The sequence below is a fragment of the Otolemur garnettii genome, unplaced genomic scaffold (assembly GCF_000181295.1).
Source record: "Otolemur garnettii isolate 467f Iridium unplaced genomic scaffold, OtoGar3 scaffold00002, whole genome shotgun sequence".
Lineage (NCBI taxonomy): Eukaryota > Metazoa > Chordata > Mammalia > Primates > Galagidae > Otolemur > Otolemur garnettii.
Genome location: NW_003852397.1, coordinates 6,768,506 through 6,793,500, shown reverse-complemented (window position 1 = coordinate 6,793,500; position 24,995 = coordinate 6,768,506). Strand labels below are relative to the sequence as shown.

General features: G+C 41.5%; 1 protein-coding gene across 1 annotated transcript in view; it reads left to right on the top strand.

Moving 5' to 3' along the window:
* The window catches only part of CDK19 (cyclin dependent kinase 19), a 189,294-nt gene extending 173,726 nt beyond the window's left edge, over window positions 1-15,568 (top strand). The window contains exons 9-13 of the mRNA XM_003781590.3: window positions 2,599-2,671; window positions 3,054-3,151; window positions 3,887-3,965; window positions 4,949-5,215; window positions 11,189-15,568. Coding sequence (XP_003781638.1) covers window positions 2,599-2,671; window positions 3,054-3,151; window positions 3,887-3,965; window positions 4,949-5,215; window positions 11,189-11,320 — 649 coding nt within the window. The 3' untranslated portion in view covers window positions 11,321-15,568. The remainder of the gene's footprint in view (window positions 1-2,598; window positions 2,672-3,053; window positions 3,152-3,886; window positions 3,966-4,948; window positions 5,216-11,188) is intronic.
* Window positions 15,569-24,995: the final 9,427 nt, after the last annotated feature.

Below are 24,995 nucleotides of genomic sequence, written 5' to 3'. Positions count from 1 at the left end.
GCTGTGTTTGAACCCACCACCCTTGGTATATGGGGCTGGTGCCCTATTTTTTGGTTGCAGCCATCATTGTTGTTTGGCAGGCCTGGGCTGGATTTGAACCCACCACCTTAGGTGTATGTGGCTGGTGCCTTAGCCACTTGAGCCACAGGCGCTGAGCCAGGAATTTTTTTTTTTAATGAAATCATAGCTGTGTACAATAATGCATTTATGGGGTACAATGTGCTGGTTTTATATACAATTTGAAATACAACAAACTGGTTAACATTGGACTTTAGACTATGGAAGTAATCTAAGCTGCCACAAATAGCTGAGTACTTACTATGTACTGGATGATGCTAAGCCCTTGGCTTGCGTTTTCTCATATGATCATAGCAGAGCTATAGGGTAGGTATAATTATAAATCCGTATTTTTCAGGTAGGAAACCTAAAGCTTTCACAGATGTTAACTAACTTGCCCAAGATCACACACCTGGTGAATGACTGAGTAGGGTCCAGTAGACCAGTGCAGTATTGTCTCCCTACTGTGTGCATCAGCTTTATCTATGGGGACCTGCATGTCATAGCTATTATGAAACAAACAACATCATACCAGTAAGATACACAGACACTCAAGGTGGTAAGTTTAAAGAGTATTTGATGAGGGAAAATGTTTATTAAGTGAAAAAAGCTGTGACAATTTTTATAATATGATTCCTATTTTATAAAAACAAAGAAAAAAATCCCTGTGGGTATATATGTATAAAACACAAGCAAATGGAAGTTATAAAAATTTTGAATGGTTCAGTATCATGGAATGATTACAAGTGATTTTAAGTTTCTTCTTTATACTTTTCTGTATTCTCTTTTTTTCCCTATGTTTAGACCTTTTTAATTTGAAACATTTCATATGTAGGAAAGAGTATATATGTTGAAAATATGATGAACATAAAAGGTATAGGTATAAAAATAAAACGAATACCCTTCTCTCTCATCCTCAACCTAAGATATAGCATATCGCTAAGATCACTGCAGTACCCTGTCCCTCCTCCCTCCCTTCACATCCCTCCCCAAGGGTAGACTCTGAGTGTTCTGAATTTGTTACATATCATTCCACATTTTCGTTGTAGTTTTGCTACATAGGTAGTATCTCTAAAGATTATTCATTTTAATGTCTTTGAACTGTATACAAATGCTACCATATTGCCTATTTTTTTCTGCAGCTTCCTTTTCTCCCCCTACTCAACCTTACATAGTAATTTTTACTCTTGTAAAATGTTGCATTCTGTGACTGTATAACAATTTATTTACCACATTCTTCGGTTGATGGACATCTGGATTGTTTATAGGATTTTGCTATTAGTTTAAGGCTGCTAAGAACATTCTTATTAATGTACCCTCTTACACATGTTCAAAAAGCATCTTATACTCAAGTATTTGCCTAGAAATGGAATTGCTGGGTCATAGGATATACACATTTTCAGTTTGTTTGTTTTTTGTTTTTTGTTTTTTTTGAGACAGAATCTTACTTTTTTGCCCTCAGTAGAGTGCCATGTCAGCATCACACAGCTCACAGCAACCTCCAGCTCCTGGGCTTAGGTGATTCTCTTGCCTCAGCCTCCCAAGTAGCTGGGACTACAGCTGCCTGCCACAATGCCCAGCTATTTTTTTTGTTGCAGTTTGGCCGGGGCTGGGTTTGAACCCGCCACCCTCGGTATATGGGGATGGCACCCTGCTCACTGAGCTACAGGTGCTGCCCACATTTTGTTTTCTTTTTTTTTTTTTTTTTTGAGACAGAGCCTCAAGCTGTCCCCCTGGGTAGAGTGCCATAGCATCACAGCTCACAGCAACCTCCAACTCTTGGGCTCAAGAGAGTCTCCTGCCTCAGCCTCCCAAGTAGCTGGGACCACAGACACCCACCACAACGCCTGGCTATTTTTTGGTTGCAGCCATCATTGGTGTTTGGCGGGTCCAGCCTGGATTCGAATCTGCCACCTTAGGTGTATGTGGCTGGTACCTTAGCCACTTGAGCCACAGGCGCCGAGCCACATTTTCAGTTCTTAATGGTTAATAAATAATTGTTTTCCAAAGGGATTATAACAATGTAAACTCTCAAATGCTGTGTGTGACAATTCCTATTTCTTTTTCTTTTCTTTTTTTTTTTGAGACAGAATCTCACTCTGTCACCCTGGGTAGAGTACCATGGCATCCTAGCTCATAGCAACCTCACACTGTTGGGCTCAAGAAATCCTTTTGCCTCAGCCTTCTGAGTAGCTGGAACTACAGGTGCCTACTACAACACCCAACACCTGGCTGTTTTTTAGAGATGGGGTCTTGCTCTTGAACTCATGATCTCAGGCAACCCCCCTGCCTCCACCTCCCAGAGTGCTAGGATTACAGGTGTGAGCCACCACACTTGGCCCACAATTCTGATTTTTTTTTTTTAACACATTTGCCAATATTTGGTAAAGCATTTTTTTTTAATCAGAAAAAAAAAAAAAAGCCAAAAACCCAGTGGCTTAAACATACGCCATATAGGAAAACCAGTGTTGGCGTTTTTCATTGACAAATATAAATTGTGTGAGTGTTGTCTCTGATGCATGGCTGTCCGTGTCCTTGCAGGTATGCCAACAGTAGCCTCATCAAGTACATGGAGAAACACAAGGTCAAGCCTGACAGCAAAGTGTTCCTCTTGGTAGGTGCTTCTCTCCCAGACTGAATTCTGACTCTTTGCACAACTCTCACTTCATCCCATTTACCCTGGGATTGTCCCAGGTAGTCTCCCTCAAAAGAAATTGGTAGATGTTGGGACAAAGTTAAATACTTTTCTGTTGAGATGTCATCCTTGACTTCTAGCCTTGGTTTTGTTAATGATTTACTGCAGAAAATAAATTTTAAAAGGGCTAGAATGCTGATGATTTCTGCCATTTTTACATAAATGTGTATAGTATACAGATCTGCAGCAAGCCGTTTGCAATGTACTAGATGTTAATCCTATGAGGCCTTAATTAATACATTACTTAATAATAACATGTGGACTTGTAAACGACTTTTCTGTTTCCTATGTGTTACTCCAGCTTCAGAAACTTCTTACTATGGATCCAACCAAGAGAATTACCTCGGAGCAAGCTCTGCAGGACCCCTATTTTCAGGAGGACCCCTTGCCAACCTTAGAGTATGTACCCCACCTTCTCTGTGTCCTTGGCTCAGGTTGAGGAATTGCAACGATGGCCAAAAGCAGAGGGAGCACTTGTTCCTGCAGCCTTCACTGGCTTCGTTAATGCTCCTTAGAGGAAAGCTGCTCAAGCTACAGGTTCTATGTTTTGAAACAGGCAGAGCTGTAGAGAGGTGTGAATAAAAATAAGTGTTTTAGGAATGACCGTTAATCAGATTTATAGATGAAAACTGAAGCTGAGAACAGATGAGACCTTTCCAGCCCAATCAGTGAGATCCACGATTAGAGCAAACCAGTAGGGAACTTGGACTGCACTCCAGGGCCCTCAACGCCTTCACCCTCACTACACCCGGCCACCTGCTTTGTGCTTGGGTTGATTACAGCTACACTTTTACTTGAGGAGAAAAAAAGTATTTTCTTACTGAAACAAATACAAATTGATTATTTTTAGTGCTCATGATGTTAGTGTGGGAAAACTTTTATGTCACCTATGTCCCCTAGATAATAGCAGTCAAGATTTGAAACGGAAAGTGCTAATTGGTGTAAAACTTCAGGTAGCTAATTATTCTTTTCTCATTGCTTAATTGAGTTGGATTGGGAGGTGTCCAGCAATCACCAGCCACAGATGAAGAGCAGGGATAAGTTATAGAAAAGAAGTGAAATTTTAAACTAATAAGATAATGATATTGTAGCGTTTAGGTCATTCCGTGTTTTTTTCTTTCCAATAATTTTTAGTGTATTTGCTGGCTGCCAGATTCCTTATCCCAAACGAGAATTCCTTAATGAAGATGAACCTGAAGAGAAAGGTGACAAGGTATAAAACTGTGTGGTACAAGTTCACTTCCAGAGAGTAAGGGAGGCAAAAAGATGACTCAGGCTTAATTTAATATTTCCTGCATACTTTAACCACCTTTTATTTAATTACGTTTGTATTCATTCATTTCCTGTGGAAGTTTGGGGATTGCAGACAGATCTTACAGTTTGAAATATGACAAGCTCATAGATAGATCAACTTCCTGGTTTGTTTGATAGCCTCTTCTATTCCCTGATTCTTGATTCCTGCTCCTTTTGTTTGTTCAGTAACACCATCACTTTATCTAGGTGGCTTTTGCAAGTGTCACTCTGTTCTTTTATCCTGGCAGGATTTATCAGCTGCCTCCCCATACTGCTCCACTTTTCCAAAATCATAATTGGAAAGACTTCTTATAGCTGTTTTTGTTTTTTTATTTTGAGACAAAGTTTTACTCTCTCGCCCTGGGTAGAGTACCGTGGCATCACATCTCACAGCAACCTCACGCTCCTGGGTTCAAGCGATTCTCTTGCCTCAGCCTCCTGAGTAGCTGGGACTACAGGTTCCCGCCACAATGCCCAGCTAATATTTCTGTATTTAGTAGAGATGGGGTCTCACTCTTGCTCAGGATTGTTTTGAACTCCTGACCTCAGGCAATCTACCCACCTCGGCCTCCTAGAGTGCTAGGATTATAGCCATGAGCCACCATGCCCAGCCCTTGTAGTTTAATGAGTACAAAACTGTTCCCTCCGTGTGTTATGGCCTTCAGTAGATACCTGTGATTCATTTAGAGGGTCACCATGTAATCAAAGTGACCTTGCCAGAATGTTCAAGGCTTGGTACATTGACCTTTGAGAACGCTGTGCTCCCCAGCCTTCTATTCTGCAGTCCTTCCTGTCACTTTAATGTTCCCCATCAGTTGTTCCCTTGGGTTGGTCAGTCACATGTGCATGTCAGGTTTTTGTTAATTTAGTTTCATACCAAGCATGCTTTTTTTTTCTTAAAAGAATCAGCAACAGCAGCAGAACCAGCATCAGCAGACCACAGCTCCTCCACAACCGGCAGCAGCCCCTCCACAGGCGCCCCCACCACAGCAGAACAGCACCCAGACCAATGGGACCACGGGCGGGGCCGGGGCTGGGGTGGGGGGTGCCGGAGCGGGGCTGCAGCACAGCCAGGACTCTGGCCTGAACCAGGTGCCTCCCAGCAAGAAACCACGGCTCGGGCCTTCAGGCACAAACTCAGGCGGGCCTGTCATGCCCTCAGAGTATCAGGTATTCTCCTAAATTCTGTACTTTTTGATGTTTATATGTTTTATGAATATGAAATGGGAAATAGATGTGTAACAGATCCTTTTTGAGATAAGTACTTAACTTTAACATTTGACTGTACTAACTGTATAGTCCTATTTCCAGGGCATCGTGTGGAAATGCAGATTTTTGTCATGTTTTATATAATCATAAGATCTTCCATATCCTGACTTGTTTATCCTGACAAGTGAAGGGGGAAGTGGGGAGGGAGGCACCTTTCTTCTCAAAGGAAATTTCATCCTTTCACCTAATGGCTGTGTTATCAACTTTGTTAGATCAGAGTACTTCCCTTCAAAAGGGAAGGGCATGGGTACTTTGGACAAAATTAAGTGCATTCTTCAGAAAGATTTATTCTTACTGGGAGAAAATAATTAGTAAGTAGCCACATACCTATAGTCGACAAAGGGATTAAGACTGAGACTTCTGAGAAATAACTGTTAAGTCTCACTAGAAATAATTTTGAGACTAGGCAATACTTTTTTGTTATTAAAATAAAAAGAGAAGTACAGTTCTATGACTAATCCAGGAAGTTAAAAGAAATAAGGGTAAGGATTGGTATTCTGAGAGAGAAGTAAAAATACTCATTCTGATAGCCAGAGGGAATTTTCCATAAAGAAAAACCGTTTCAACATAGAGTACGCTCAGGAGCTCTGCACTTCTAAGGGGTATATCTACTCTCAAGTTGGCAAAGCCAAGGTATACTCATCAGCATCACACGTCCTTTAGTCTGGAACAACGTTCAAAAAGACCGTGCACCCAAACTGGGCTACCACAGAAGAACTGGCTTCAAGGCTCCAGTTCTTGATGAATCAGTAATAACGACTTGGTTCAAGAACCAGCATGTCAAATGGAAGAAGGGACAGCAGCAGCAAGTTTGTCACCAGGAGCCTCAAACCACAGCATTTCCGTGAAGGAGGAGGAGATCCCTTACCAGTAAGTGCTGCAAACACTCATCCCGTGAGTCCTGGAATTTGGGATGCATCTTACCATGACTCACATGAGCTTTCTGGAGTGAAGAAAGCTGGAGGGACTGGTGCTTCTGTGTGGAATTCATCACGGGATTCTCGGCCTCTCAATGCTCAACAGATACGTCAGAGAGATTCTGATCCTCCTTGGGCCTCCATTCCCTATGAAATAGGTGAATTTGTTTGTGCAGTTATGTGACCTACCTGGGGAAGAGGATCCTAGCAGGCTAGATCAGTATCTTCCAGGGTGCCTGTTTGAGGGGCTGTGGCCATCACTGATCTTGAGCATAACTCCTACCATATCCCCAGCTCCCAAGAAAGATCTGTGACCCAAATTGTAACCAACTGAGAGATGTTTCCAAACACCTTTCATGGACTGATTCCAGTCAAAATAGATTGGAGCCCAGGGATTTCTTTCTTTCTTTCTTTTTTTTTTTTTTTTTTTTTAGAGTCTTAAGCGGTCACCCTAGGTAGAGTGCTGTGGCATCGTAGCTCACAGAAACCTCTCGCTCTAGTGATCCTCCTGCCTCAGTTTTTCTATTTTTAGTAGAGTCAGGGTCTTGCTTTTGCTCAGGCTGGTCTTGAACTCATGAGTTCAAGCAATCCACCCATCTCGGCCTCCCAGAGTGCTAGGATTACAGGCTTGAGCCACTGTGCCTGGCTGGGATTTATTTTTTTCTGTAAGGAAAAAATGAAATCCTCTTACCTTTCATCATTGCCTGAATATTTGGTGTTCCATTTGAGTGCCTCCTCACCCAAATTTCAGTATTAAAGACAGTTATCAGAGGAGTGATGCCAAAAAAGAAAAAAAAGGAGTGGAAAAACAATTTTCAAGATAGTAACAAGCTAAGAAAAGACCTAGGAAGAAAGGAAAAGTTAAATGAAAGAATAAAAAAAAAAAAGGTTTGGAAGCATAGTCCCTCGGGGAACTCATAGAGATAATAGAAAACAAAACCATCGGCAGGGGAACCGTAAACTCACTGGTCAGGAACTGGAATAAAGAGAAGAGGTAATAAGAAAGAGGTAATAAATAGCTGCTTCAACTGGCTTTTACATTTTGAATATCTAACAACTACTTCTCTGAAAACTTCTCTTCATGAAGATTGCCTGCAAGCAGAAGAGTCTATAATACTTCCAATTGGTTCCAATTAAACTAATCAAGGCTTCAGTTTGATCTACTAAAAACAGCTTGCTATTTGGGTAGTAATCATGAGCATATTTGAATTTGGTTACAAATTCAGTTTTTCTGCAAACTTTAGTTTATTCCTATTATATGAGCAACAAATGTTTACTATACATAGTATAATGGTTCATCTTTGTTATCTCTGATTGTATTACATTAACCTGTATTAAAGAAAAAAATTATCTTAAGTGTTTGTTCAAGTTGGTAGGGGAGACTTTATTCTGGGAGGTCATGGCAATAGGTTTGGAGACCACTGCAGCATGGTCTTGCAGTGGGGTGAAGATAATTGGATTCAATTGCAAGGAAGCCAGCGGTGACACGTGGAGATTTACAACCAAAGAGCAGGGTGGGGGTCAGTGGATGGAGGAGACACCAAGGATAAAGGGCTTCTTGCTTTAACGGACTTGATGCGATTATTGTTGAAGGCTGGCCGGGGTAATAAATTATCAAGGGTGGGAGATTTTTGCTAATAAGATTCTACAAGGACAGAGAGGAAAGCCCAAGGTCAGGCCTAGTTAAGCAGAGGGCTCAGAGGAGATGAGTTTTGGTCTGAGAGAATCTTTGTCACTTGATTATAGTCAATTTTAGACAGATTAATGTATCTCCCTTGTGTTTTCTTCAAATTCAAAAACTCTTCAGAATGCTTTTCTAGTATTGTCTACCTAAAAATAAACCTTCTGGTATATCTGTGACATGAATAGATACCTCAACTGTTTAGTTCCACCAGGTGGAGCAGGGAATCCCATTGCCTGTAGTGCACAGCTCCAGCACAATTTGTTTTTTTGTTTTTTTGGGGGTTTTTTGAGACAGAGGCTCAAGCTGTCCTCCTAGGTAGAGTGCCCTGGCACCACAGCTCACAGCAACCTCCAACTCTCGGGCTCAAGCGAGTCTCCTGCCTCAGCCTCCCAAATAGCTGGGATCAGAGGCGCCCACCACAACGCCCGGCTATTTTTTGGTTGCATCCGTCATTGTTGTTTTGGCCGGCCCAGGCTGGATTCGAACCTGCCACCTTAGGTGTATGTGGCTGGCACCTTAGCCACTTGAGCCACAGGCGCCGAGCCAACCCATTTGTTTTTACCTAGTATGGAAGAGCTGTGGTGCTGGCTGACTCTAATCTGCTAAGGTAAAAGCAGTCATAGCTAGCCTCACAATTGGGGGCCACTGGTCTTAACATTTTCTTCTTTTTCCTTACCTTTTCCAGTTTGAGACCTTCTCAGGAATAAGACATCTTTATAGAGTAGAACCTCTGCAAGTTGACCACCCAAGGGACTATAACAAACTGCTCAACCTACAGAGGTGGTCAACATATAGGCCTGCTGTGCTCATCCGTGCGTTTCGGGTCTATGAAAATTAGGTCAACTTGGGCAGAGCCCGTAGCTCAGTGGATAGGGCGCTGGCCACATACATTGAGGTTGGTGGATTCCAACCCCACCCAGGCCTGCTAAAACAACAACGACAAATGCAACAACAACAACAACAAAATAGCCAGGAGTTGTGGCAGGCACCTGTAGTCCCAGCTACTTGGGAGGCTGAGGCAAGAGAATCACTTAAGCCCAAGAGTTTGAGGTTGCTGTGATCTATAACACCAGGGCACTCTACCAAGGGCAACATAGTGACACTCTGTCTCAAGAAAAAAAAAAAAAGAAAATTAGGTCAACTTAAGGAGGTGGTCATTGTAAGGAGATGGTCGACTATAGAGTTCCTATGTATTTCAGTTTCATCATGAACACTTTTCAAATGAAAAATTAATATCCATCTTTCATAATGTTTAAGAAAGACTAATGTGCTATTTTGTTATATTGATTCTCCCTGAGTTACTTTATCTCACTTTATTCAAGATTAGACTTAACTCAAACTAAACTAAAAATAGAACTCTCGTCCTGGTTTTCAGTGGGTTCCATTGGTAGAGTTTCAAGGCTTCTGAGCTGCTTCATCTGTGTATTTATTATAAACAAGCACATTTAGCACCTTGAAAAGAAGAATATTGGCTTTTTCTTTTTAATTGAGACAGAGTCTTACTTTGCCACCCTCAGTAGAGTGCTGTGATGTCATAGCTCACAGCAACCTCAAACTCTTGGGCTCAAGCAATTCTGTTGCCTCAGCCTCCCTAGTAGCTGGGACTACAAGCACCTGCCACAACCCCCGCCTACTTTTTTTGTTTAGCAGAGCCAAGGCGGGTTTGAACCCATCAGCCCCAGAGGGATGTGGCTGGTGCCATAAACACTGAGCTATGGGCACCCAGCCAGTATTGACTTTTTAAAAAGATAAGTTATAGCACATTAGATTCTTACATGTTTGCATTATATGTATTTCATAGCAAAATTGCCACTAATGACAAGAGTGGAAAGAACATTTTTTCATAATAAACTTCAAAATGAAACATGTAGGTAAAATTTGGATTTTTTTTTTTTTGAGACAGAGTCTCACTGTGTCACCCTTGGTAGGGTGACCGTGGCATCACAGCTCACAGCAACCTCAAACTCTTGGGCTTAAGTCATTCTCTTGCCTCACCCTCTCAAGTAGATGGGACTATAGGCGTCTGCCACAATGCCTGGCACTTTTGTTTTTGTTTTTGTCATTGTTTTTTAGCAGGCCCCAAGCCAGGTTTGAACCCACCAGACCCGGCACATGTAGTCAGCACCCTAACCACTGAGTTACGGGCACTGAGCCTAAAACTTGGAATTTTGAAAAGTTTTCACCAACATGATTAGTCAGCTATATATTCTAGGAAGGAGTGAAGCCAGAAGCTCTTTTAATAGGATTTTAATGTTTTAGAAACAGTTGTTCCTAACCAAGACTATTTACTGCTCTGTTGTTTTGGACCAGATACTGCAGTCCAGTTTAGCAACCTTTGAGCACTGAAGGGAAGGAAGGACCTTGCTGATTGGTCTTTCCTTCAACCTCCAGTGCCATCTCAAGGTCATTTACATTTTTAACTCAAAGTAATAGCTTTATTACATATGTTTTTGTGTGCTCACACACACAAAAATAACCCCCCAAAATCCAGCTTCCTGAATATAGCCTAAGACACTGCTAGTTCCAGCCTGCTATGTTTGTGTTTAACTAGGTATACCCTTTCTTATCCTATAGATAGATTTCCCTGTTACACTTTTTTTCATATTAGATACTTGAAGATGGACATTTAATTTAAAGTAATAGACATAGCTTAGATTGAAATATATTTTTGTTTCTCTTTTCTTAAAGACAATCATGTATGAAAATTGATTTATTCTAAATATTACCTGGAGTTTATAAAACCCACTTATTGCTGCCACACTCGGCCCGACTTTGCCTTGCTCTGTCTTGTAGGTGGGGCTGCTGAACCCCTGAGCTTCTGCTTCTTTGCTCTGAAATAATGATTTCTTAATCACAGCTTTGTCATATATAATGAGAAGATTAACGTGTCAGTATAAGTTACGAATTGGTTTCAATGTGCCAAAATGATTATTCTTATTTGTAAGTCTCAGTTATGCCAAGGGTTAAATTTCATGCCAGAATTAGTCAGTATAAAGGAGGGGTCGGCTTACGTTTCCCCTCCGCCTTTCTTTGCCAGTGCAGCTTATCTCCCAAAGAAATCTAGCCAAACTTCGTGCCTGCCAGAACCTGTGGTTCCGGTGGTATTGGGCTATGATTTCAACGAAGCAAAATGTATTAACACATTGCCAGCTCCGTGGCTCTGGGTCAGGAGCCTAATGATAAAAATGGCTATGTCTCCATCCTACTGTGAATAACATCTTGAGTCGGTGTCCTCTTCCATCAGTAAGTCCCTTTTCCTTTTTCCTTCCCTAGCACTCAAGTTCTCGCCTGAATTACCAAAGCAGCGTTCAGGGATCCTCTCAGTCCCAGAGCACACTAGGCTACTCCTCCTCGTCTCAGCAGAGCTCACAGTACCATTCATCTCACCAGGCCCATCGGTACTGACCGGCTCCCCTCAGCCCAGGCCAGCCCAGAGCACAGACTCCAGCAATATGACGTCTGCATTGAAAAGAATCCAAAAATACAAACTACGACGCTGTTTAAAACTCGTATACTTGGGGAGGAAAACTTGATATACTGAGCATTTTGCAAGACTAATACTCTTCTTTATTAACTTAAGGAAGATCCTGGTGGAGTCTCCCCAGCACCCCTTCCCGCATGTGTTCCATTGTGTGACTTCTCTGATACGGCGTCTGACCTAATCCCAGCACTTCTGTAACCTTCAGCAGTTTTTTGAAGGATTTCCTGGTGCACCTTTCTCATGCTGTAGCAATCACTATGATTTACCTTTTTGAAGCTCTTTTAATAGGATTTTAATGTTTTAGAAACAGGATTCCAGTGGTGTATAGTTTTATACTTCATGAACTGATTTAGCAACACAGGTGAAAATGCACCTTTTAAAAGCACCACGTTGTTTTCACAGACTGTAACTGTTTTGCTCATGGAAGTCTTAAACAGAAACCGTTACTGTCCCAAAGTACTTTACTATCATGTTTTTATTTATCTAGTTTCAGGGAAGGTCTAAATAAAAAAAGACAAGTGGTGGGACAGAGGAAATCTACAACCAAAAACAGCCTAGATCTTTGCAGTGACTATGCTTTATGCTGTGAAGAACTGAGGGATGTGGTAATTTTTATATAATCGTTCAAATGGAACATAGTTCCCAGAATCATCTTATTCTGATTAGTATTCAGTAATTAAGAATTATGATTTTAACCTTCACGTAGCTGAGTCTACCTTAAAAAGGGTTCCAAGAGCTTTGATGAGATACAGTCTCTGGTGACCCACACCAAAATGCTGAAGAGAGTATCAGCTGCACTAGGATTTCTTTAAGGAGTAATTTTGATCAAAGGATGTGTTCCTTCCCTTTGAAGGAAAAGCTTTTAGCCTGCATTGTACATAAAGTTGGCTTCTCTAAAGAACTGTTGGTTTCTTCGTATCTGGGTCTACGTGAGTAACTCTCTTACATAATCAAGGGTATTCAAGTAGAAGCCTGCGAATTAATCTGCTTTTAAAATAAAGAGCAGTGTTCTCCATTTGTATTTGCATTAGACATAGAGTGACTATTTTTAAAGCATGTTAAAAACTTAGGTTTTATTCATGTTTAAAGTATGTATTATGTATGCATAATTTTGCTGTTGTTACTGAAACTTAATTCTACCAAGAATCTTTTCATTGCACTGAATGCTTTCTTTTGCCCCTAGGAGAAAACTTAATAATTGTGCCTAAAAACTATGGGCAGATAGTATAAGACTATACTAGATAAAGTGAATATTTGCATTTCCATTATCTATGAATTAGTGGCTAAGTTCTTTCTTAGCTGCTTTAAGGAGCCCCTCACTCCCCAGAGTCAAGAGGAAGTGTAAAGACTTGGAGCTCCCCTTGTAATGTGTGGGACAAGCAATTTGTGTTCTTCTGAATGCTACTAGCAGCACCAGCCTTGTTTTAAGCGTTTTGCTAGAAGAAATAGCTGATTGTTGTATATGCAAATGATACGCATTTTTTAAAACTATTCTTTGTGAACTTATCTACCTGGTTATGATACTCTGGGTCCATACACAAGTAAAATAAGATGTTAGACAAAAGCCAGTATACATTTTGCACTATTGATGTGATACTGTAGCCAGCCAGGACCTTATTGATCTCAGCATAATAATGCTTATTAATAATAAAGACTGTCTAGTGACACTCATCAAGACTAAAGATGAAGCAGGTGACATGTTCCATTGGAAGGAATTTCGGATCATCTCCATGCTATTTTACCCCTTCTATTCTTTTTAAAATAAGAAATCAACAGCCCTCCACATAATATAGGTGCCTGTATACAGTTCTGTCCTGTGTCCTAGCCTCATGATCCAGAGCTGTGGGGCACCAGACACTCACTGCACCCTCAGCCTGTGCCCGGTGCTTGGTGGAAAACACAAAGGGCAGGGTGCACTTTCTGTCCTCGCAGAGCTTACGACCAATTTGGGGACAGTAAGCTCTCCTGGGATGTCTGTGCCATGCGATGGTATGAAGGGCCTTTTGTTTATTTCTAAACCCACTTGGGTAGTTATAATCCCAGATTCTGCTCTATGGAGAACAGCATCACAGAGGATTTCCGTGTCTGTCCACCTTGGAGAAAGCCGGTGATTATAGACCTCACAAAGGGCACCCCCGTGCATTAGAAATGTCCACAGCAGCCCTGCAACAACAATTGGGTGGCTCTTGTAGGCAGAACGCACTCTACTAAGTGGCTATGGGTAATTACAATGAAAGTAGCAGCTCTGCTCTTGCCCTCAAGGGAGCTTAAGATTAATAAAAGAAGACAAACTCAAATATAAACATACCCGAAAATGCCATGATCCTTAATACTTTGTAAGCAACTTTGCCACACAGATCTTATGATATGTGCTTCTACAGTCACAGGACTGCCCTGCTTTCCTTGTGTATAATGGATTTTATGGGCAGAACTGAGATATAAACTGTGAGGGCAGTGGGGCAGTTTCTTGTACGTGGTGGTACTGAGTACCAGTACATAGTGGTACTGCGTACTCTTTCTCCAGTTCCCAGCCAGAAACCCCCATCACCCATGTGGCTGGGTTCCTTGTCACCACACTGCTACTGGCCTTTTTCTCCTCTTTTCTTATCTCATGGTTGATGTTGCCCACTGGTTCCTATCACCCCTTTGAAGTCATTTTGGTTCATAATTTCCTTTCTCTATAGAGGGGAATAGAGCCTTTAACACACCTAAGGGCCCTAAAACTGTGGGACCTCTAAGGAGACCTGTTATGCTTCTTGAGGACAAAATTACCTTCGTGGTCTCCAAATGACCATATTCTTCTTTAAAAATGTATTAGATATTGTTACATCTAGGGACTCAGGAGGGCCATCCGTCAGCCGTGGGGACACCAAACCTAGGGAGGTTATTGGAAGGAAGGAAGGAATCCAAGTGAAGGTTTTCTGTTGTCATTATCACAAACCAGTTTTAAAGTTAACTTTCTGGGGAGGTTGCATTTGGGAAAGGGGATTGACGAGTTTCAGGACAGATGAGCCCGAGGTGTGGTAGCTTGGTGCAGGGCTGATACTTGGAGGCTGCAACAGTCCTTGTGATGAAGGACATCACGCAGTGACATACTGAAACCAAGGATCATGTCTGTTTTTAAATCAGTGTTCTGATACTGTAGTTCTTAGAATTTTGGCCTTCTGCACTATTCTCTTGCTCTCGCAAATGTAATAAGAATGGAAAGGGGTGACATTTTCCTATGTGTTCGGCCTCATTCCTGGTGAAGCAACTGCTCTCTAAAATGATGCTGTTTTCTCTGCCAAAAGCAAAGGAAAAGAAAAAAGAGTTGGAGAATCAGACTTGCAGCTTGATCTGCTTTCAAAAAAAATTATGTAGCAGAAACTATACGATGAAGGAAGAATTCTATGAAAATCGCAAATCCAAAACTCTGGTGATGTCTTCCTAGGGAGCGAAGAAAGGGAGTGAAACGGCAGTTAGACTCACGGAGACTTGAAGGATTCAAGGGCAAGTAAGGTTTTATATACAACAGCAGTTCAGGTCCCCGTAATCCTCAAGAATAGTTACAAATACCGTAAAACAAAGCTCACTGTTTTAGGATTTTTTAAAAATGTGTTGTACCTAAGGCCATACTTACTCTTCTATGCTATCACTGCAAAGGAGTGATGTGTACGTATTATATGATTAAAAAAATCCTTAATGCACTGTTATCTCCTAAATATTTAGTAAATTGATACTATTTAATTTTTTAAAGATTTGTCTGTGTAGACACTAAAAGTATTACACAAAAATCTGGACTGAAGGTGTCCTTTTTAACAGCAATTTAAAGTACTTTTTATATATGTTATGTAGTATAGCCTTTATAAACTGGCTAGTTTGTATTTCCTATAATGCCTATTTGTGAAGTGTACCAGTTCTCGTCTCTTTTTTCAGTCATTTTCTGCACGCATCCCTCTTTATATGATGATAGAGATGACGGTAGCTTTCCACACTCCACTGCGAGGGGTGTGCTCGGAGCTGGCTGCGCCCCAGCAAGCTCTGTGGGGTGCAGGACGAGCTGCCACTTTGCAGGGAGTGTTTCCTGCTTTTGAGTTGTTCTGGCATTCTTCTCGAAATGACTGTTAAAACTAAAATAAATTACATTGCATTTATTTTATATTCTTGGTTGAAATAAAATTTAATTGACTTTGCTTGTGTGGCTTTTTTAAGTGTAAAATACTCTGTGTTAAAATTGTATCTGTGTGCCTAGAAGCTTTTGTGATTATACTTGTCTTGCAGAGATACAAAGTCTCCCTGTGAGTTGCAATATGTTATTTTGTTCAGGATGCTTATGATGGCCCAAAACCACAGAAGCAAGCAAAGCTTGCAAATACTTCAGAAGATGTTTTTAAAAACATTTTTTAGGGGAAGCATCTCTTTTTCTAAATGAGAATATAATGATTTTTAGAAGAAAATAGATAGGCAATATTTTGTGGGTGTAGTTGGGTTGGGAGTTTCTCCTTTTATTAGAGAGTTCTGCCGAGCACAGTGGCTCACGCCTGTAATCATAGCACACTGGGAGGCTGAGGCTGGTGGATTCCCTGAGCTCACAAGTTCAAAAACAGCCTGAGCCAGAGTAAGACGTTGTCTCTAAAAAAATAACCAGGTGTTGTGGTGGGCGCCTGTAGTCCCAGATACTTGGGAGGCTGAGGCAAGAGAATCACTTAAGCCCAAGAGTTTGAGGTTGCTGTGAACTGTTACGTCACGTCACTCTACTGAGGGTGACAAAGTGAGACTCTGTCTCAAAAAAAAAAGTGTTTTGTTGTACCTACCTGGCCCTTCCATAATTTACCTGATGCATCTTCTGTGGTCACTCTACTATTCAAAGGCATCATGGAGTGAATTAATGTTTAAACGACAGGAACGTAAAACTTTCATTTCTGTCTAATACAGCCACGACACAGTCCAGCACGGCTGCTTCGCAGTTGGCATGGATTGTCTGCTCAGTACTGTGCTATTTGTAGGACTGGTCGTATCTCAGAAAACCATTTTTGACCTTGGCTGCCTTCCTCATCAGCCATCTGCATAAGAGAAAGTGGGTGACTGGACAAACCCTTTCCCATACCTAGGAGAATGATGAGGAGGTTTGTGTCCGTCTCCCCAGCAGACTGAAAGTTCTTCATGGACGGGGCCTGGGTTTTATTCTCTGTCCTCCCAGCACCTGCCGTGACGCCCGACGTGGAACAGATGCTTAATGTGGCCAGTCCTTAGCATCACTTTTGTACACTTGCATAAGATTCCCAGGTCAGACAGTATGCCATATTTGTATATGAATGGGGACGAATGTAAGTTTGTTCTATGAATAATGAGAATCCTAGAACCAGGTGTTACTGTCTATATTTTTGGCTGCAAAGTCATAATACGATATCACCCCAAAGGGACAAACAATTCAAATTGTAATTGAGTAAAAAATTAAGCAGAGTTAGCCATACCCGCCAATCTTTAGAAGCCGTCTCTCTTTTGGCTGCCTCCAGGTTGGCATTTTAAAGCCTCACATAGCATCATCCTGTTTCCCAGGCAGTCAGAAGCCAGTTTGGACAAGCAACACACAAGCCCAATAGGAAAATTTGTTTATTTTATTCAAATGAGAGAATATAGTATAGGGGAAAGAAGTGAAAATGTTGACTTAAAATATCAAAATGTATCTCTTCAGCATATTCTTTGCTTCGCAAGCTTTTTCCAAAAGTGCTGCTGAGTTTCTTTATGCGAAGATGCTGTATATAACTGGATGTGTTCCCTCCAAGTCTTATGTTGAAGCCCTGACCCCAGGGGGACTCTATTTAGAGACACGGCCTTTACAGAAGTCATTAAAAGTTAAATGAGGTTATATGGGTAGGGCCCTGACCCGATAGGAGTAGTGACCTTATAAACAGCTGCCAGAGAGCTTGCCCCGCTCCCCTCTTCCCTCTCTCTGGCCTCTGCTCGCTCTCTCCCTTTTTCCTTCCCCCTCCCAAGGACACAGCAAAAAGGCAGGCACCTGCAAGTCATGAGGAGAGCCCTCATCAGGAACTGATCTTACCCAACCTTATCTTAGAGTTTCCAGCGTCCAGAACGAAAAGAAACCTAAGTTTCTGTTGCCTGCAACCCAGTCTATGGTATTCTGTAATGGCAGCCTGAGCAAATAGCAATGCTCTTCACCTTCTAAGCTAGCAAAACCTGTCATCCGTGCTTAATCTGGCTTCCCCTTCCTCGATGGAGATCTGTTGTCTGCAAACTAACAGTCCTTACCTTCCACCTCTGTCTTTCCAACCTAATTTTAAGTGACTTCTGAATGCTTTCTTCTTACCTACCTGGTGTAAATTCAAAGGCCTCCAGAGTCTCCCATCCAAAGATTATCCTCATACCTGAACGTGCCCACGCACCTACTCACACCTGGAGATTCTTCTTTTATCTTCCTAAAAATTACTTAAGTTCCTGGGAGGGACAGCTGTAAATGTGCCCTCCACCACCTCCACCAGATCATCATCCCTCCCCCTCCCAACTGTTCGATTACTACCTACTGTGAGCCAGGCGCTATGCTGGGTGACTGGAGGTGCCAATGTGGCCATGTGTGCAAGATGTTCCCAGCCTTTTAACTGAGCGTAGTTAATAGGACAAGGCGGTGTGATGAGGACTGTAAAAGAGGCCACGGAAGAGAAGGACGACTGCCTGGGGGCCACAGCTCTTGTCAATGGGTGAAATGGTTTGACAGGTGAACTGGCGGGGAAGGATTCTAGGCAGAGAAAGGCGTGTGAAAGGCAAGAACCCGAGAATGAAGTGGGTGTGTGTTTGGACAGGGGAGAGCAGGAAGGCCGGAAAATAATCTTGAGAGAGACCGTGTGAGTTTAAGACTTCTCTCGTGGTAGGGGGAGGATGGACTGAATAGGAGCAACTGTTAGAGGCAGACTGGAGACTCGGCAGACTTCTGCCTTCCTCTGGCCACATCCTCGGCATGTGTTCTCTTATGGGTATTTGCTGGTTCTGAGAAAAACCATTTTGAAAGATCTGGGTCCTCCAAGCAAATGCTGTCCAGTACCAAGTTTTTCCTTTTGGCTGCAAGGTTAATCAAAATTAGTTGAAACTTATAGGTCTGAACAAGATTTGAATGAATCACAGGTAGGTGCCCTGTTTGAGTTGTAAATCTATGGTTAAAACTGTCTTTATTGATGTAAGGTATAAACAGTAAACTATATAGATATTAAAGTGTACAGTTCAAAGGGTTTTGACAAAAATGTACATTCATGTAACCACAATCCAAACTAAGAAATAGAACATTCCTTTACTCCTCAAAACCCTGCCATTCTCCTTTCTGGTCAATTCCTCCACACCCACAGAGGCACCCACCGTTCTGATTTCTATCATTATATGTTAGTTTTGCCTTTTTAGAATTTCATGTAAATGGAATCATATAGTTTATACTCTTTTGTGTCTGCTTTCTTTTGTACAAAATAATGTCCCTCATTTTAACTGTCACTCATGATGGATATATTAGCAGTTAGTTTCTTTTCACTGAATAATATTCCATTATATAAATATGCCATAATTTGTTTAGCCATTTGTTTGTTGATGAATATTTGGGTTTCAGTTTAGGACTATTATTAATAAAGCTGTGAATACTTTTCTATATGTTTTTCCCCCAAATATTCTGCATTTTTTTTTTTAAGAGGTAGGATCTCACTGTGTTGTCCAGAGCTGGAGTGCAGTGGCTTCATCATAGCTCACTGTAACCTAGAATTCCTGGGCTCAAGTGATCATCTCACCTTAGCTGCTCAGGTAACTGGGACTACAGGCATGTGCCACGACCTCAGCTACTTTTTAATTTTTTTGTAGAGACAGGGTCTTGCTATATTGCCCAGGCTAGTTTTGAACTTCTGACCTCAAGTGATCCTCTCACTTTGGCCTCTCAAATTGCTGGGATCATAGGCCTGAGCTGCTGTGCCTGGACCCTTCCTATTTTGATAAGAGTTTTAATCATGGACAGATGCTGAATTCTTTTCTTTTCTTTTCTTTTTTTTCTTTTTCCTCATGCTATCTTATCTAAGACAGATTCTGAATTTTGTTAAATACCTTTTCAGCATATGAGATGATAAAACTTTCTTCTCCTTTGTGTAGTTAATGTGATGAATTAGACTTTGATTGATTTTTGAATTATAAAACAACCTTGCATTCCTTTTCTAAGCACAGAGGATAAAGCAATGGTAAGATAGAGGCAGAGATTGGAGTGTTGTGGCCACAAGCCAAGGAATGCTGGCAGCTACCAGAAATTGGAAGAGGAAAGGAATAAATTCTCCCCTAGACCCTCCAGAGGGACTATTGTCCTGCTGGCACCTTGATTTTGAATTTCTTGCCTCCAGAAGTATGAGAAAATAAATTTCTGCTGTTTTATGCCACCAAGTTTGTGGTATTTTGCTATAGCAAGCAGAGGACATGAAGACACCTTTGGTCATGACCTATTATCATTTTCCTAATTTGCTCAATTTGATTTGCTAATATTTTATTAAGTATCTTTGTATCTATGTTCATGAAGGATGTTGGTCTATAATTTTCTTGTAATGTCCTTGTCAGATTCAATATCAGGGTTATATGGTGCTCAAAAAATAAAAAAATTATTTTCCCCTTAAATATTTGGTAGGCTACACCAGTGAGGCCTTCTGGGCTTAGAGTTTTCTTTCTTTCTTTTTTTTTTGTAAAGACAGAGTCTTACTTTATTGCCCTCAGTAGAGTGTCATGGCGTCACACATCTCATAGCAACCTCCAACTCCTGGGCTTAGGCGATTCTCTTGCCTCAGCCTCCCGAGTAGCTGGGACTACAGGCACCCGCCACAACGCCTAGCTATTTTTTTGTTGCAGTTCAGCCGGGGCCGGGTTTGAACTCACCACCCTCAGTATATGGGGCCAGCGCCCTACCCACTGAGCCCAGGCACCCCCCAAGGGCTTAGAGTTTTCTTGAGAAACATTTTAACTACACATTTCACTCTTTTAGAGGATATAAAGCTTGCATATTTTCTACTTATTCTTGAGTTAGTTTTGTCATATTCTTTCAACAAATTTATTCATGTAAGGTGTAGTATAAATATTTCTCATAAGATCTATATTTAGACAAAACTGCCAATTCAAAGGGAATGAACATCTTTAATTATGATAACATTTGTTGAGCTAACATTTATTGAGCACTTCCTATATGCACTTTATATATATAAATTCATTCTCACAAGTATATGAGATGGTACCTATTATTGCCCCCCCTTTTAACAAATGAAAAACACAAGTGAGCTAAAGAGGTTAAGTAAATTGTGTAAGTCACACAGCTGACACGCATCAGAGTCAATCTCCTAACTGCTTAAACCACTGGTTTGCAGTTTATTCTTTCTGGCCCAGGAGCAGTATCCCCTAGGAACTTTTTAGAAATACAGATTCTCGTGCCCCACTCTAGACCACTGACTCAGCAACTCTGGGGCTGGGTCCCAGACATGTGTTTTAGTAAGCCTCCAGGTGCTAAGTTTGAGAACCACTGACATACTATACTCTTCTCACACATACTTCCAAATTACCTTCCAAAAAAGTCCATGCTAATTTACATTCCCACTAGCAGTATATGAAAGTGCCCATATTTCTTGGCCTCACCAGAACTTACTATGAGCAAACTTTAAATTGCATACCAATCTGATAGGCACAAAGCCGGGTCTTATTCTTTTAAAAAGTATTTCGGTTTTCCTTCCAATGAGAGAGTCAGGCATTGTCCTGTCTCCAGCCCCTGCTCAGACCTTCTCTCTCGACATGGGGTTTGGCTCCATTGATGGTCCCTTTCCCAGGCCTCTTGGTTCTAACACTGTTGACCTTGGGTGCTTGAACACTAAGTTATCTTATTCTTTGGGAGTAAGAAGAAACAAATAGGTTATGTTACATAAGATATAAAAATCCTACTTTGCTTACGAGCATAAAATACAGTAAGCGCAGCTCTTGTTAATGAAAATTGTTTCCTAAATTGTATATTTTTCTTGGACCTCTGTGTAAGGTCCAAACATTAGAGAAGATGAGAGGTGTGTAGCAGAGGAGACATGCAGTCATCCCAAGTCTCTTGGTTGGTTTTATGTTGCTGTAACGGAATGCCACAGATAGAGAATTTATAAAGATAAGACTTTTTTTTCCTCACAGTTGGGAAGCTGGGAAGTCCAATATGGAGAGGCCAGCATCTGATAAGGGCCTCTAAGCTGCACCATCCGATGGTGGGAGCCTGAGAGAGCAAAAGAGGGGGACTAACCCACTTTTATAGCAAACCCAACCTTGTGATAACAAACCCATAGTAATGACATTCATCTATACACAAGAGCAGGGCCCCCGTGACCTAATCACCACTTATTGTTTTTGGTTTTTTGAGACTAGTCACATGGCTGGAGTACAGTGGTGTCAGCAGAGCTCACTCCAACTCCTGGGCTCAAGTGATTTTCCTGCCTTAATCAGCATCCTAAGTATCCAGGACTCCAGGTGCACGTGTAATTTCTTCTATTTTCAGTAGAGACAGGAGTCTCCCTCTTGCTCAGATGGGTCTTGAACTCCTGACCTTCAGCAGTCCTCCTGCCTCAGTCTCCTAGTGTGTTAGGATTACGGGTGTAAGCCACCTCCAGCTGGCTTTAATTACCTCTTAAAGAACCTGCCTGTCCACATCATTATATCGGGGATTAAGTTTCCAACACATGAACTTGGGGGACACATTTAAATTGCAGCACTGAGGCACAACCTCACAAATGTTCAGAGGAACCTAACTCATAATCCCAACATTTTTTTGAGGGGGGTTGCCTTTATCATGATCAAGAGCAGAAAAACATTGATTGATCAAGGGTCCTCATGAGTTGATTGCATGATTTTTCCCATCATATTTTTCCCACATTGCAGAAAAGGCCATCAACCTTGAGCTGTCTAAATTTCACAGGGATTAGTGATAGTTCCTAATAATCATTGAGCTGTGTATTCATCTCTGTCTCAGCCATAGCAACAAGGAATGACAAGGGTTTATGGGTTTTGGAGACAAACTTAGGCTTGAAACCCAGCTCTGCTATGCACAAATGTCTGGGCTATGTGACCTTAGATAAATTACTGAACCTCCTTGATCTTGCCTTATTCTTTGTAAAATGCCAAAATTATTACTTACCTTATAGTTTAAGGAATAAACGAGATAATACATGAAGTGCTGAGCACAGTGCCTGCCACAAAAAAGGCTCAGTCAGTATGGCGTCATTTTCTCTTCCCTCTCCAGTTGCTGTGTGTTTGAGTGTGTGTTCCAAGTATACGTTTAATGTTCTTTACCTCTTTCATTAGATGATCACTCTTTACAGGTGACATCTGATCTGTGCAGACTACTGGGTCGGCCACGTGTAGGGGTGGATGTCAAGCAGGACACCTCTCCTCATGCCTGGGAGCGCTCCCACCGGCAGGCGGCTGTGACAAGCACCTGGGGTCCACACCTTTAATAAAAGTCTCGACAACCAGGTGCCCCTTCATTGTGTTTTGGTGGCATCATCCATCACTTCTTTCTTCCTGCATCAATGAGAAGTTCGTTCACGTGTCTTTTCATACCATTTATAGCTGTAGGTATGCTAAAGAGAGCAACTATCTGTTCTGGATGTGCAATTGCAACATGAAACTGAAGCCACCCACCTGGTCTGGACCCAACTGCATCTGAGGTGCCGGAGGGAACATAACTCCTCTGTTTCCACAATGTGCTTCTCATAAATTACCATCTGCCCTTCCTGCTCCTGTGTGATCATATCTCATAAGTCATGGTCTAGAGATTTGCAAAACTTCTCAGTTGTCAATACTTTTGTGCCATTTGTATGAGACGGATAGCCAGGAACAAAAATAACTCCTGAATTGTGACTTTTAGTGCTTCTAGGCCACATTTGTAAAGTCGTGCCCACTAACAGGAGGGGAGGGACGAGGGAGAGAGAAAGAGACTCTCCATCCACAAGACCCGTGAGGAGTCCCTCTGGAGAGAGCAGGCCACAGCGGGTGAGTGGGTGGGTTCTCAGCCCCCAGGCCGCCTGTGAGAGCCATTTGGGAAGGCCTGCGTCAGTTTGAGCTGTCTGGACCCAGAGACTCCAAACCAATAAAATAGAATCCCTTCTGGACAAAGCCTTGCAATTAGGAGAAACTGCTGGAAGGATCGTCCAATTGAGACTAGGGGAGCAAAAGAAAGGGAAGGTCCAAGGGAAAGCAGGGAAAGGGGCAGGAGAGGTGGATCCAGAAGCCCGCAAGGCAATTACTTTTTCTCCTACAGTATCTGGTATCTATCGTAGAGACTTACAAAAGTCTGCTAACCACGAGCATTTCGATTCAACCCGAGGATCTAAAAATGTGAAAAAAAGTCTCAACACCACACTCTTTCTAATTCAGAGAAGGGAACAAATGAATCTTGCAATATTATAGTGCCGTTTAAAAAATTAGCAAAACATTCACCTGCCAACATTACAGTTTTAAAAAATTAAAAAAATAATGTTTTAAAAAATTCCAGACATTTTTTCACATCAACAAGGACTCTATTTGTATTTGCTTCTCCACTCACACTCAGTGTATATAGAAGCTGCCTAGGCCTGAATAAGGAGCTTAGCATTGATTGTATTACAAGTGTGTACGTTTTCATATATGATTGTTTATTTGCCTGTTAGGAATTTTCATATAAAGAAAATGATCTAAAAAGGAACTACACAGAGATCATGTATACATTATGCATTTATGGGGTACAATGTGCTGACTTCATATAGAATTAGGAACGCTTACATCACACTGCTTAATGCATACCTCATCTTGTTTACTTAATTATTGTGTTAAGACATTTTTATACTATATACTAATAGATCCGACATGTACCCTTGCATTAGGCATCACAGGTGTGATCCCACCATTCACCCTCCCTCAGTCTGACCTCCTCCCTCTCCCCCCGTCCCCTCCACCTCCCTCCTTCATCTTGGGCCATAGTTGTGATCTATTCCTCATATAAAAGTGTGAGTGATTGTAAATTGGTTTCATAATAGTACTGAGTAGATTGGATATTTTTCGTTCCATTCTTGAGATACTTTACTGAGTAGGATATGTTCCAGCTTCATCCATGTAAATGTAAAAGAGGTAAAGTCTCCATCTTTTGTAAGGCTGCATAATACATGGTTATTCCATATGGTTCATTCATGGTTTATTCCATACGGTTTATTTATGGTTATTCCATTTATGGTTTATTTCATGGTTTATTCCATATACCACAATTTATTAATCCATTCATGGGGTGATGAGCATTTGGGCTTCTCCCATGACTTGGCTATTATGAATTGAGCTGCAATGAACAATCTAGTACAAAGATCTTTGTTATAAAGTGATTTTTGGTCTTTTGGATATACACCTAGTAGAGGAATTGCAGGATCAAATGGCAGGTCTACTTTTAGATCCCTGAGTATTCTCCAAACTTCTTTCCAAAAGGGACATATTAGCTTGCACTCCCACAAGCTGTGCAGAAGTGTTCCTTTTTCTCCACATCCATGCCAACATCTGTAGTTGTGGGATTTTGTTATGTGAACCACTCTTATGGCAGTTAGATGATATCTCAAAGTAGTT